Genomic DNA, 13,609 nt, shown 5'->3' with positions numbered 1-13,609 from the left:
TTGTTGCAACTGCTTTTTGTTTTTAATGAATCAAGAAAAGCTGGATTCAGCACTCTATAAATTAAGACGGGAAACTGAAGCCCCATCCTGAACCACTGGAAATGTGATTCAACAATGTCTAAACATCTTAAGAATTCAACAGACATTATTCACATATCCTTCCAAAGGTACCTTGCAACCATAACTAGAAACTTACTTTCTTTTAAGGCTGAGATTCTCACACAGCTGATTTCAGTGAATTTTCTGCACTTGCACAGAGGCACAATATGCACATTGCCCCATGAGCTTTTTGATATGGGTTTGTGCAACCCTAGAAGTTGCACTGTGTGTCCCTCCTTCCCACATGTTTTGCCAAGTGGATAGGCATGAGCTTGGCAGACTAAGTTTGTTAGAGCCTATGTAAATGAAATGGTAGTTTAGTCAACCTAGGCTGACTTGCTATTCAAACAACATGTATTTCTTTCAAAACAATATTAACAAGAGTTTCTCCACATTTTCTTTCCAGATCTTGAGTTCTATAGCTCAATACTTTCAAAACGTACAGAACTTGCAAGAACAAATACTGAATTTAAAAAGAGAGAGAGAGAGAAATCAATGGTACCTTTTAAAATACCCAGAATAACAAGCTATCTCCAGTCTGGCACTGTAGTTATAAGAATCCCTCCTGAAAAATCACTTCTTTTTTGACAACAATGTAGGTACTGAAATTGAAGGAACTAGAAACACTATGAATGAAAATGCAGTTTTCTGCAGTTTAAAAATAAGGTGGTGGTAGTGGAAGAATCAATGTTCTTTGGAATCACAGAGTTATCAAAAAAAATTTGGATTCTTCTAGAATCTCAACACCTCCTTTACAAATCAGTTTCTTCATGTAGAATTCAAGTCTGAACATTTTCAGGTCAACAGTCCAAAATACAGAGGGTCTCTGACCAGCAGGAAGCTACATTGACCAAGAAATATTGGTGTTGTTTTTAAATGTGTGACGGCTGCTGAAATAAAGGCTTTAGAAGACAGATATGCCCCCATTAGAGGAGATTATGAGCCTTATGTTTCCAGTGCAAAACTGCTGACATGTGATGGGCAAGTGGAAGGAGCAGCGGAAGAAAGGAAATGGGAAGAGTGGACAGGGGACAAACTTAAGAGGCAGACTCTCCAGCCACCTTGGTAGGAGACAAACCAACAGGTAGCTCAAGTCTCACCGCCAACTTTCATTTCTGCTAAAAGAACATTCCACAGCTCTGAGGCAGCAGGGCGACTTAACAGGTTTCCGTCTACTGTTCAGCGTGAAAGTGGGCCACAGTTGGGGCTCTCAGCTTGTGTGTGGCTCGGTCAGAGCTGCCTTTCTCCCTTCTAGCGCTGAATGGAATGGATCAGAGGGAAGTTCACGAGATACAGTTCCCCACGTGTCATGAAATGTGAGCGATCTGTCGGACCCGAGTCTGTATTTCTTGTCGACACAAAGGGCAGGTCTCTAGTTGCAAGGCACACTCCATGCACAAGTCACTAAAAGAAGGACAACGATATAAGATGGGTTACTAGGGCAACTTCTGTCCAGGCAATAGTATGCAAACATTTAAGTTACACAGAACTCTTCATCAGGAACAACAGAAATGTCTTTGCTCTTTTTTAAAAACAAACAAACAAACAAATCCATTCATTTTTGTTGTGGGAATGGAGCTGTATCCAAATAGCTTTTAATCCAGGTAGACCAACTGAAAATAATGGACCAAAGCTAGTTGTGCCTATTTATTTCATGGGACTACTCTGAGCATGGATGCAACTTATGTCATGTAATTCTCCATGGGAACACCGAATGGGCAGGTGGGTGTGTCACAACTCACATGATTTGCCAATGCTAATTTTGTTGTGGACAGTTAATAGTACAGAGACAATGCACATATTCTAAGCAGTAAAATCCATCTTCTTTGTTGCCTCAAGACTTATAGGGTTTATGTACACATGAAGCAGTGGGGGAATAAGGTGGGTAGTAGATTCTTAAGGGAGAAGCGTGGACAGTACCACGTCATACTGCAGGTATAGCAGCAGCAGCAACAACAAAATCCCTGCTAGTAGAAACCTAGTACAGCAGGAAACAGGCTGATCTGGAACATCTCCTCCTTGCTGTGCTTGTTGTTCTTTGCAGGCTTCCCCTCTTGATGATGAAGAAAAAACAAAAGTGACATTCCTCACCTGCAGCCTGAACTGGCAGAATCCCTTCTACCACCTCATCCTACTACATATGCAGACCAGGTCTAACCTGGATTGCAAAGCTTTACAAATTAGAAAATCAATAATAATAATAATAATAATAATGTTATGAATAATTAATAATAGTATTTTTAATCCACCTTTTAGAATATATATCCTGCATAGTCTTTTAAATGTGTTTGTGAGAGGGGGCGTTTATTGGTTTTTGTTTTATTGTATATTTTCTCATTTTAAATTTTTATGTTATGAAGCACCCTGTATCTTGGATGAAGGGGGGTATACAAATTTAATAAATAAATAAATAATCCCTCCAAGACCAATTACAGCTTATTATACTAGGGCATGTAAGACAGGGGAAGCTACAAAACCATGATAAATAAAAGGAATAATTATCCACCATACCTGTGACCACATGGCCTGAGTTCTGTGTCTGCTATTTCATCGCAGCAAAGAGTGCAGCAATTCTCTCGAATGCTCACTTGTTTTAGCAAGGCCAGTCGTCTATGTCTGAAGAGGAAAAATCAGCAGGATTCAGTTCAAAGAAACAGTTTCAAGGGATCCTGCTCATATCACATGTATTTGACTATGGACATGATCACCTTACACGACAATGAATCTCAGTTTAATATCTATGAATTAGTATGTGCAGCAATGGAAACAAAAACAACAAAAACAAATTCAATTAACAATTTATTCAATTCTGTTAACTAAGGCCACTGCAGAATTAATGCTCTGCATATCCACTAGTTTATCAAACAAGTACACAGATTTGATACTAAGCATGAAATCGGGCATCTTGAAGATCTAAACTTCTCGTTTAAAGCTACCACCACTGGAAGAAGTTGTTACCCCTTATAGTTGGGGAGGGTCTAGGCAGAATATGGAAAGCTCCCCCTCCCAACTAGCCTTTCTCTCGTTCCCCTAATAAACCAATCAACAAAACTTCAGATGTCAGTCAAAAACCTGAATCACAGAAGCTGGATAAATAGCACAGAACTAATCTAATCTATGAAAGTTGGCTTTTGTTTACATGATTCATTCTCATGGAATAATCTGCACCTAAGTTTGCACCTAAGTTTGGGACGCGGGTGGCGCTGTGGGTAAAACCTCAGTGCCTAGGGCTTGCCGATCGCATGGTCGGCGGTTCGAATTCCCACGGCGGGGTGAGCTCCTGTCTTTCGGTCCCAGCTCCTGCCCACCTAGCAGTTCGAAAGCACACCTATGTGCAAGTAGATAAATAGGTACCGCTTTATAGCGGAAAGGTAAACGGCGTTTCCGTGTGCTGCGCTGGTGCTGGCTCACCAGAGCAGCTTCGTCACGCTGGCCACGTGACCCGGAGGTGTCTCCGGACAGCGCTGGCCCCCGGCCTCTTAAGTGAGATGGGCGCACAACCCTAGAGTCGGACACGACTGGCCCGTACGGGCAGGGGTACCTTTACCTTAAGTTTGCCCTAGATACAACTCTCAGAATGACAGGTATCCAGCATTTCCCACATTACATTTTCAAGCTGCATTTTCTACAATCAACACACAAAACAGTCCCGAGGTTAAGTGGTTCTTCCATTGTGAAAGGCTGCAGTGTGTGAAACTACAGGCTTTTGATAAAACTTCACAGGATGTCCTTTATTTATCATATCCAGATGGGTCAAAACCTACAAAGAACAAGACTGTAATCTCGGCCTTCAGTTCCATGCACTGACAAGTAGAAAATATTACCTTGGTAAAATGATTTTCTCTTCTGCTGTCAAGAAGGCATAGTCATTAAAGGTGCTAAATTTAGCTGATGGTGGATATTTGAAAGGTTTTGCTCCAAAGTTGAACTCACACTGTTGATAAGACATGAAACTAGCTGCAGGGAAGAAGCCAGACCTGCAAAATCAAGGGAGAATAATATTAGAGCACCACCATGCAAAGCATCCGACACACGGTGCCACTTTGTATTACACTGAGAAATACCCATGACTTGTAGAATCATCCAGGTGTGCAGAACGGATTGGTCCAAGGTCACCCAGTGAGCTTCATGGCCAAGTGGGGATTTGAAGCCTTGTCTCCAAGATCCTGGTCCAACACACTAACCCCTACACCATGCTGTCTTTACTACAAGTCATGGCTTGTTTTCTAGTTAGGGATAGGAAGGGCTGGCTAGCCCAAGTAGATGGGTTGCAGACCGAAGACTGCCCCCTTCCCAGGTTTGCTTAGATCCTTAACATGCAGCTTCAAACAGGCCCCTTGCATATCTATTCCCTGCCTGCTTCCAATACCCAGCCTGAATTCCACTCTTTGCTCACTCAGATTTCCACTTCTTTGTCCGCTGAGTAATTTGCCTCTCAAACCTCTTTACATAACAACTCTGCTTATGAGCACACTGCTCACGCTGTCCCTACGCTTTCAACTATCCAGCTTCTGCGTTTTACTCTAGTCTCCAGCATGGTCAACCCACCGCTGCAGATTTGTCAACACATTCCTCCTGAGCAATTAGAATGTTTGTAGGCATTCTCCAAGGTTATAGCAGTTCTACATGCTTGGGGGATGGGAAGAGGAATAGTTTCAAATGGTCTATTATCAAATCATATCAAATCAGGGGAGCAATGTTCATCTTGTAATATACAGGACTGTGCTCCCCCTGAAGCAACAGGGTTAGACAGCTTGGGGAGGTTGCTTGAGATCCACGAGTTTGCTCCTGTGGCACCGAGTGGCTTTTATCAGCTTAGGCTGGTGGGCCTGCTGTACCTGGACAGAGATAGCAAAGCATCCATAATCCATGCTCTGACAATCTACAATTTAAGACTACTGTAACCCATTGCTTGCAGCGCTCCCTTTGAAGACTTTTTGGAAACAATGCTGGAGCCAGAGTAGCGTAGTGGTTAGAGTACTAGACTAGGATGTGATTGACCAGTTTTCATATTCTACTCAGCCATGAAGCCCACTGGGCGACCTTGAGTCAGCCACTCTGTCTCAGCCTAACCTACCTCAGAGTTGTTGTGATGATAAAATGGAGAGTGGGAGGCGTGTGTAAGCCACTACAAGCTCCTTAGAGGAAAGGTGGGATATAAATGCAATACATAAATGCTAAGTTCTAGTGACAGCTATTATACAGGTGTTGCACCAGTTGAACTGGCATCCAGTCGTCGAGTCAACATGTTGGCTTTGACCTTTAAAGCTGTTTATGGCTTAATACCAGGGTATATGAAGAGCCACCTGTCTCTGTATCTAACCTATATGTTCTATTGAGGGCCTTACCCAGGTACCCCATATCTTAGGTGAGGCAGGTGCCTCCCAGAGAGAAAGTCTTCTCAATGGTGGCACCTCACTTATGGAATCTCTACAAAGAGGTCCATCTGGAACCCTATTCTGTTGTTCTTACGGCATCTGGCAAGTGTGGTTTTATGTCCCCCTGGCCTTTTAGACTTAATTTTATTGTTATCTGGATCTTAAAACTTGCTATTAATTTTTCACTGCTTTCACAAGGGCCACATACTTACACAGCAGAAGAAAAGACTTGCTTCTCAGCAGGAAGCTGGTTCCCATTTAAATAAAAGATCATTTTCTTGTCTTGTAGGTCCAGCAAAAATCCTATTGTATCACCTGAAGTCATATATAAGAAAAAACACAGGGTTGTTGGAGATCTGTTTAACAACCCACCCCACAATAGTGACTTGGTATATGCAGTGGGTGGGAACAACCACTGCATGTGAGTAAACTTATACCAGTCCCTTTTCATATAATTGTAGAGTTAGAAGGTACACCAAGGGTCATCTAGTGCAACTGCCTGCAATGCAGGAATCACAGCTAAAGAATCCCTGACAGAGGGCCATCCAACCTCTGTTTAAATGCCTCCTCTCCTCCTTTATGTTGTCTTTAATCCTGAAACCTTGCAGCAAGTATTCAAAGGCCTGATGAGGATATAGCACTGATTTCTGCACACTGTGGTTTGCAAACTGAAAACCAACTTTGGGAATGGAGGCTTCTCACTGACATGAATCCCATGTTGCTTCCCTCAATAGCTTTAACTATGGTTTACAGTTTACAATAACAATGGTTAAAAAAACCAGGCTCAATCTTAACCAGGGCTGGTAAACTGTCTTCAAACCATGGTTAAGAAGAGAACTCTGGTTAGCACCAAGTAGGGTTATAACACCTGTAACTCTAAACCATGGGTAGGCAAACTAAGGCCCGGGGGTCAGATCCGGCCCAACTGCCTTCTAAATCCAGCCTGTGGACGGTCTGGGAATCAGTGTGTTTTTACACGAGTAGTATGTGTGCTTTTATTTAAAATGCATCTCTGGGATATTTGTGGGGCATAAGAATTTGTTCATTTTTTCTCCAAAATATAATTCGGCCCCCCACAAGGTCTGAGGGACAGTTGACCGGCCCCCTGCTGAAAAAGTTTGCTGACCCCTGTTCTAAACTATGGTTAAAGCTGTAGAGGGGAAAATTCACACAAGAGGGAAAAGAAGCAGACATTGAACTTTTTGTAAGTTTTAAACTATTGTTGCAAATTGTTACTGGGTTTTAAAAAAATCTTTTTGTAAACTACTTTTGAGTTTTTGTTTTGTGAACATTTTATGAAATAAAAAATAAATATGTTCCGGAGGCTGACTCCTGATTTACAAATAGCATTTTGCAGGGAGCCAGCATTACGCCTGCTCAGAGTCATCTTCAGCATTTTCTCAAATTTAAGTAATTAGGAAGCTAGGTAAGAGTTTGTAACTAGAAGGAAACTTTGTGCTCCTCTTTTCCCAAATGAAGGATGAATTGACGCTACATAGATTCCACATAATACAGAGAAGATCAAGATGAACAGAAGCACATTAAAACATTGACCCCAGGGACTGGATGCGCATCAGAAACAAAAGTAAACATGTTGTAAATATGCTCTGAAAAATGCAGTTGTGCCTTGAGTTTGCAGTGCAGGCACCTACATGTACAGATCATGCTGCTCCTCTGCAGTCTTCACCCCAGATAGCATGTTGATCTCAGTACTGGATGTGCAATCTGCATGACTGGCAGTGAGAGCAGCAATAAGAATGTGTGGGGTCTGTGGGGACATTTGAACGAAGAGGGGACATTTGGTTTTTCCAGGAAAGGCTTCCTGTGCTTCTAGTTTACTACTAAAGCACTGAGTTAAAAGCACAGGAAGCTGATGTACAGACATGTCCCGAAAGAATCACCCCTTGGGGAGAGAGACCCCTTGGATCCCTGGGCCATCTGTTCCATTGTCCAAAAATTCAATTTCAATCAAGATCCTTTCCTTTGCTTTTTCTCCTTCAGTGGCATGGAAGGATCCCAACTTAGAACTAGTCCAACAATAAAAGCCTTTTCCTAGATTGTACCACTTCTGGTTATAGGTGGAGAACTGGACAGTTGAATGCTCCCCCCATACAAAACCTTTCCTGCATGTAGTGAGGACTGAAAAAAGTTTGCAGCCTAGCCTTTCCAATCTGACAGAAGACGGGACCTCAGGCCTAGGAGGCCCAAATGTGACCCTCTTCCATGTCTCTTGGGACTCTTTGCAGGCCACACACGTGTGCCAGCCATATTTTCTTTTTCCTGGGCCATGGCCCTCACTGGCTTTGTTCCATGCTTTCCTAGTGTTTCTGCCTAGCTGGAATGTGTCCTTGAACTCTGGTGAACCTTGGACTCTGGCCTGCCCGGATGGACAACAGAGAGAAGTGTGTGTGTAGAAGCTAGCCTACTGCACAAAGGTAGGCTCTGCCCACTTTTGCTTCTGGTCCCACCCACCAATGGCATGTGGCCCTCAGAAGGCTGCTGCGAAGGGATGAAAATGACTCTTCACTTACAGTGACCTACAATGGTAGGAGACAGGGTAGAAAGGATTCTAGGCTACTAAATTGGCAGCTTTGCTCCCCTCTGGGGAGTGCTAGAACAATTTCCCAGCAAATGAAGACGACAACAGCAACAACTGCAACAAGATGGGTGGAGTACCTTCCTTCCAGCACGGGTGGGAATGTGGTTTACTTCTGGCATTATACCAGATCAGCTGCCGGCAGCCATCGTATGCACAGGAGTACTCATCGTCCCCGATACCATAACCTTCCTTCAGGGAAGATAAAATACAGCATTTATTTTTCTTGAGACATGACAATACTTGTGGGAATCTTGTTTTTAAAGCTTCTCAACCATTTTGCATAACTATGGGCACATGGGGGGGGTATCAGTATGTTCTTTCTTAACAAGGGTGAGATCTGAATGCAGGTTGGAATATGTGGCCCACTGTTGGACTACACTGGGCACATTTATGCCCTCTCGCAAGTACAGACTCAGGGCTTCTCTCAAGAGTTGCTTCCTGCTGTGTGATCATACACTGGGTGAATTCCAGAAGGGGAAAGATCCATAGGCTATGGCTTCCTGGTTGTGTATAGCTCCCTGACACTTTCTGAAATTGCAAAATCACCTTTAAAACCTAGACAAAAGCTAAATTTGGTGCAAATGCAATGCTACAACTGAATTTATGCTGGATTTGTGCAGGAGAGAAGAGGAGGGAGCATGCAAACAGGTGGGATATTCTGGCTCTCTTGCTTAAGGTTAAGAAATTCCCATCTGCACCAGTCATTGCACCAAACACCAGTGCACATTTTGGCATCAAAGTGCTGTGCAATAACCGATAACTAAAATACAGTTAAATGTACAGTTGTGCTGCTAGGAAAGGTGAAGAGGGGCTCTCATCTACCTCCTTCTCCAGCAACACCAACTCTCCCCACCATATCAAGGTATTTGCATCTAACCCTATACAACATTTTTACTTCAGTGAAACACCTTCCCTGTAATTGTAAACTGCAACTTTTGCCAACCTGTGCTGATTGGGGCTGATGGGAGCTGCAGCCCAAAACATCTGGAGGGCCCATTTAAACCAAAAGTTGCAAGAAAAATCAGAATCTTCACATGGCTTCTGCAAAGATGTCAGTGTTGGAACCAGGTTAACATTTCCAAGCAGGTTGGTTCCACAAGTTTAGTGCCCCAGTGAAGGCCTTCTATCTGGCTCCCATCTGCCTCTTTTCCAGAGGTGACAGGGACCCAGAAAAGAGACTCCAAGGCCGATCCAACTTAATGAGTAGGTTCCTATGGCAGAATGTGGCACTTACATGATTGAGGAATTTGCTGTCTTTGGTAGCCCATCCTATCTGCATCACCCCGGAAGTAATGGCTGTGACTTCATAGTACCAAACTCCAGAATCCACACAGAAAGTACACCGAACGCTTTCAAAAGACGACGCATCACATCGGGCCTAATGAACAAACCAAAAGAAAAATAAATAAATGCTTGCCTTCCAAAAGACAACAGCTACCTGGCCCTAGCAGGAGGAATTTAAATCCTTGTAAGTTCTCAGCTCCATTTTGAGGCAACAGGCTCATATTTCAGAAGAAACCGATTCTACATTTAATACTGAATAGGTAACTCACCCGCAGATGTGAAGATGTGAGACTAAGTGCCCTGCAGGTGTGGTCTGAAAAAGGCTTGCTTTTGTTTTGTTTTGTTTTGTTGTTTTGTTCTGCAAACACAGACCACTGAGAATTTATGTCTGGAGTCTGCTACAAAGTCAGGTGGAGCCTTGAGTGTGCTATGCACATGACTCTCTGGGAATCCAATGCTGCCTTGCGGGAGGGGCTCCTGCTTGCCCTCCCTTATGCTTTGTTTGCATATTTGCAAATAATGCAAACCAGTAATTATTTCCCAAATTGATAGCAAGAGATACAGAGTTGTGATATGTATATTCCAGATCCTGAATGCAGGCTTTGTAGTCCATTTTAATAAGTTCACAAGGATCACCAATAGCTACATTCTGAAACAGGATTTGTAAGTCTTACTGTATCCCCTTTGATGTCACAACCTTATTAATCATTGATTAAAACCTCTTGCTAAACTTCCTCTCTTTCTGCTATTTCAGCTGGGTTTATTAAAAAAACCAAAACATATAAAAATGGCTTGGTTTGACTTACGGCCTATATTATTATCTCAAAGAGAGTGAAGCCTCTAGTGTCCTCTCTTCCAAAGGGAAATGAAACCCAAATAGTGCTATTCTGAAACTTCTTACTGTTTGGGGAAGTGTAGAAGACATAAAAATATGATGGAATTAAGTACCAAAACTTACCTCCAACCCACGTGGTGAAATCTTAAGGTATTCACTGACATCGTTACTATTCAGCATGGCATTTATGTTGGTCAAGTCAACTTTCTCGTATGTAAACTGCCTGCCTTCTTTCAAAACTGCAAAAATACATATTTAGAAGTTGTAACTGTAGTAGAAGTCCTAATATTGCAAAACATGGACCTGGCAATCAAATGTATCTGCTCACCTGATACGACTCTTACTGCAGAGCGTTAGTTAACCAATTTGATCAAATGGTCTGGAATTTGACCAAGAAGGAAGTCCCCAATCAGGGAACACATTAGATACTTTACCAGTTAGAATAAAGTTAAATTTATACAAATAATAAATTAAATTGTCACTATATTTCATTCATTAAATGGAATTTTTGTTACACTTGTCAAAGATGGAATATTGAAATTCTCAGAACACTGAGGAGGGGTGATGGGCAGGAACTGGGAACTGTGGAAAATTATGTACCTCTTCTTCATTAAAGGGACTATCCGACAGACCACCCTCTAGTACAGGCATGTGAAAGTTTGAGTGCAAGGTCCAAATTAGGCTGGATCCAATTTGGCCTGAAAGGCAGTTTCCTCGAACCATGTCCACCCTTTTAATTTTAAGGACTTTCCCCCCTTAAAGGCATTCCTATTTTTAGACTTTGAACAGCAACCAAGCTTTTGCCAGAGACTAGACTCAAGGGAAGTTGCAACCCAAAGAGAACACAATGGTGGCAGAAGCAGAAGCCTATAATCACCATGGATTTCCTTCATATATTACCCACAGCAATGTGGTTACTGCTGTCTTGTGGATGCTTCCATATCACTCCCGGTGGCCTGTGCAACTTCCACCCACATGCTTAAGGTGAGTTGCATAACAGCACATTCAGGTCAACTTGTGAAGTGGGCCACAGTCTCCCACTACTTTTCTATAGGGATGGCTAAATTAAACTGATTAAAAAAATGTCTGGGCAACAAAGTTTTCACCAGCGCACTTCCTGCTGGAAGGAGGACAATGCAAGGCAGATGTTTGCTTGGGGCCATAAACTCTCCACAGCAAGTCACGACAAGTTACACCCATAATAATTGTACACCTCACTTAGCTCCCTCTGTGAAAATTGCTCTGACAGACTTGTCTGACCTCAAGGCTAAAATGCACAAAACTGCTACACAGTGAAGTGCAGGAAGAATCAGTTCTCTGAGTGTTCAAAGGTCCCCTAAAGGGTTAGGCAGCTACCCCAAGACATTTCCCAAATTTTCTCCACCTTTGAGTTATCCTGCCTCTGGGTTAAGTGACCCAAATTCAGTAGCACTACATGCACATAACACTGCTGGTTTTATCAAGGAAGTTTTCGCTTTCGGATTCTGAAAGCTACATTACACCATAGCAGTCAAAGTTTGCTTAAATACCAAATAAAACATTGCATCTTTGAATGCAGAGCATGTCACCAGCAACGCCCCCCGCTCGCAGATAAATTCTTACTTACATAGATTGTCTAAACTCCACTGGGCACAGAATCCAACTTGGCGTTTTAAGTAGTCTGGATTATCTGTCCATTTCTCTAACAAGACTAGCTGGTCACTGATGCACGTTTCAGAAACTGTCATTTTATTTTCACCTAAAATGGTAACACAAAATGATGATTGTCAAAAAAACCTTCACCAGAAACAAAGATTGTTCATGCTTAAACATATCATTTTCTAAGTATCCAAAAGCAGTATTAGTTTCTCTTCTCTCTTTCTCAAAGAGGAACCAGGCAACATTTAAGCAGTCAGTGGAACTTACGTCACTGGCCATGTGATGATTAGCTAAGCAAAGCACCTTTTCCAAGCATCCAAGAGGGCCTTTGCAGACACCATTTCTTCTTCCCTGCCCTCCTAACACCACACCCTTGCTATCTGGCAGGGGTGGGTAACTTTTTCAGCACAAGGAGGCAACATCCTACACACACTCACACCCCTCTCCATTCTTCACCCAGGCTTTATCAGAGTTCAAAAATGCATCCCAGGCAAGCAAAAGCACTCAAGGAGGGTGGAAAACAGGGCTGGAGAAAGGGGGTATGGTCTGGGGAGAGGCCCAAGGGCTACATAGAGAGGCTTGGAGGACTATGTTTGGCCACCAGGCCTGAGGCTCCCCAGCCCTACTCTATAGCACTAAAGGGCTCTGTTTGAAGGCTAAACTTGTTTTGATCTCCCTCTGCCCTTTGGTTGGGCATCACTTGGGCCTGTTCCTCCATTTAAAAACAAGGCAACTCTTGTCAGGCTATTGGGACTGTAGGCAGCACCATGCGCAGATATGCAAAACCACAGGCACAACTAAACAGTCCTGCCACACCACACAGTCATTTGGTGTTCTCTGTAGAGGAAACTGCAACAGCAGACATGCTGCTCAGCTGTTTCCAGGCAACTAAGAACACCCTCCAAATCTCAGGTGGAGCCTGAGAGCAGAGGAGGGAGAGTAGTTGTCAGGCTCTGAAGGTTCACAATAAAGAACTCCATAGGACTTGGAGCAAGCCTAAACCATCTTGTCAGTGCCACATGCATGCTTATGAACAAAGTGTGTGTATGGGGGGGGGGGGAGTCCAACACACAGACTACTAGGAAGCACCTTGTGTTTTCCCCATAGATTTTGAGCTAACTCACTTACTTGTTTGTGCAAACTTTTCCAGGGCTATTAGTGCAAAAAGCATTACGGTTGGGTGGGACTGGAACTCCTAAGATAAACAAGAGAATTAAAGGATACAGTATTCCCTTAAACTGACCTCCGAAAACAACAAACTTTAGCCGATTTGTGAAATACAGTGGTGCCTCGCAAGACGAAATTAATCCGTTCCGCGAGTCTCTTCGTCTAGCGGTTTTTTCGTCTTGCGAAGCAACCCTATTAGCGGCTTAGCAGATTAGCGCTATTAGCGGTTTAGCGGCTATTAAAGGCTTAGCGGCTAAAAGGCTATTAGTGGCTTAGCGGCTTAGAAAAAGGGGGGGGGGAGCGAAAAAAATCTCAAGACTCGCAAGACATTTTCGTCTTGCGAAGCAAGCCCATAGGGAAATTCGTCCTGCGAAGCCCATCGAAAAACGGAAAACCCTTTCGTCTAGCGGGTTTTTAGTCTTGCGAGGCATTCGTCTTGCGGGGCACCACTGTACAGGGAAAAACATTGCACTTTCAAGACAAAAGCATTCATGTCTTGTCATAAGAGGAACGGTCTAATTACAGGGCTTTTTTTAGAGACCCAAGCACCAAGACAAAGTCCTACGCAGAAGGAAGAAGGAAGCTGTTCTGGATTAGGGAAATATCCAT

The 13,609-nt window shown here is 43.1% G+C and overlaps 1 protein-coding gene across 2 annotated transcripts in view; it reads right to left on the bottom strand.

Annotated features, from left to right (window-relative positions):
* The window catches only part of RSPRY1 (ring finger and SPRY domain containing 1), a 42,877-nt gene continuing 29,268 nt past the window's right edge, over positions 1-13,609 (bottom strand). For both annotated transcript variants that reach the window (XM_081017027.1, XM_081017026.1), the window contains 9 exons: positions 12,962-13,028; positions 11,802-11,933; positions 10,319-10,434; positions 9,311-9,454; positions 8,154-8,265; positions 5,690-5,792; positions 3,924-4,076; positions 2,611-2,715; positions 1-1,503 (listed from right to left, as the gene is read on the bottom strand). In XM_081017027.1, the coding sequence (XP_080873153.1) occupies positions 1,407-1,503; positions 2,611-2,715; positions 3,924-4,076; positions 5,690-5,792; positions 8,154-8,265; positions 9,311-9,454; positions 10,319-10,434; positions 11,802-11,933; positions 12,962-13,028 (1,029 nt within the window). In that variant the 3' untranslated portion in view covers positions 1-1,406. The remainder of the gene's footprint in view (positions 1,504-2,610; positions 2,716-3,923; positions 4,077-5,689; positions 5,793-8,153; positions 8,266-9,310; positions 9,455-10,318; positions 10,435-11,801; positions 11,934-12,961; positions 13,029-13,609) is intronic.

Source organism: Podarcis pityusensis (genome assembly GCF_964106645.2).
Source record: "Podarcis pityusensis genome assembly, chromosome: 8".
Lineage (NCBI taxonomy): Eukaryota > Metazoa > Chordata > Lepidosauria > Squamata > Lacertidae > Podarcis > Podarcis pityusensis.
The sequence above is the reverse complement of the archived record's forward strand: the minus strand, read 5'-3'. Positions and strand labels throughout refer to the sequence as shown.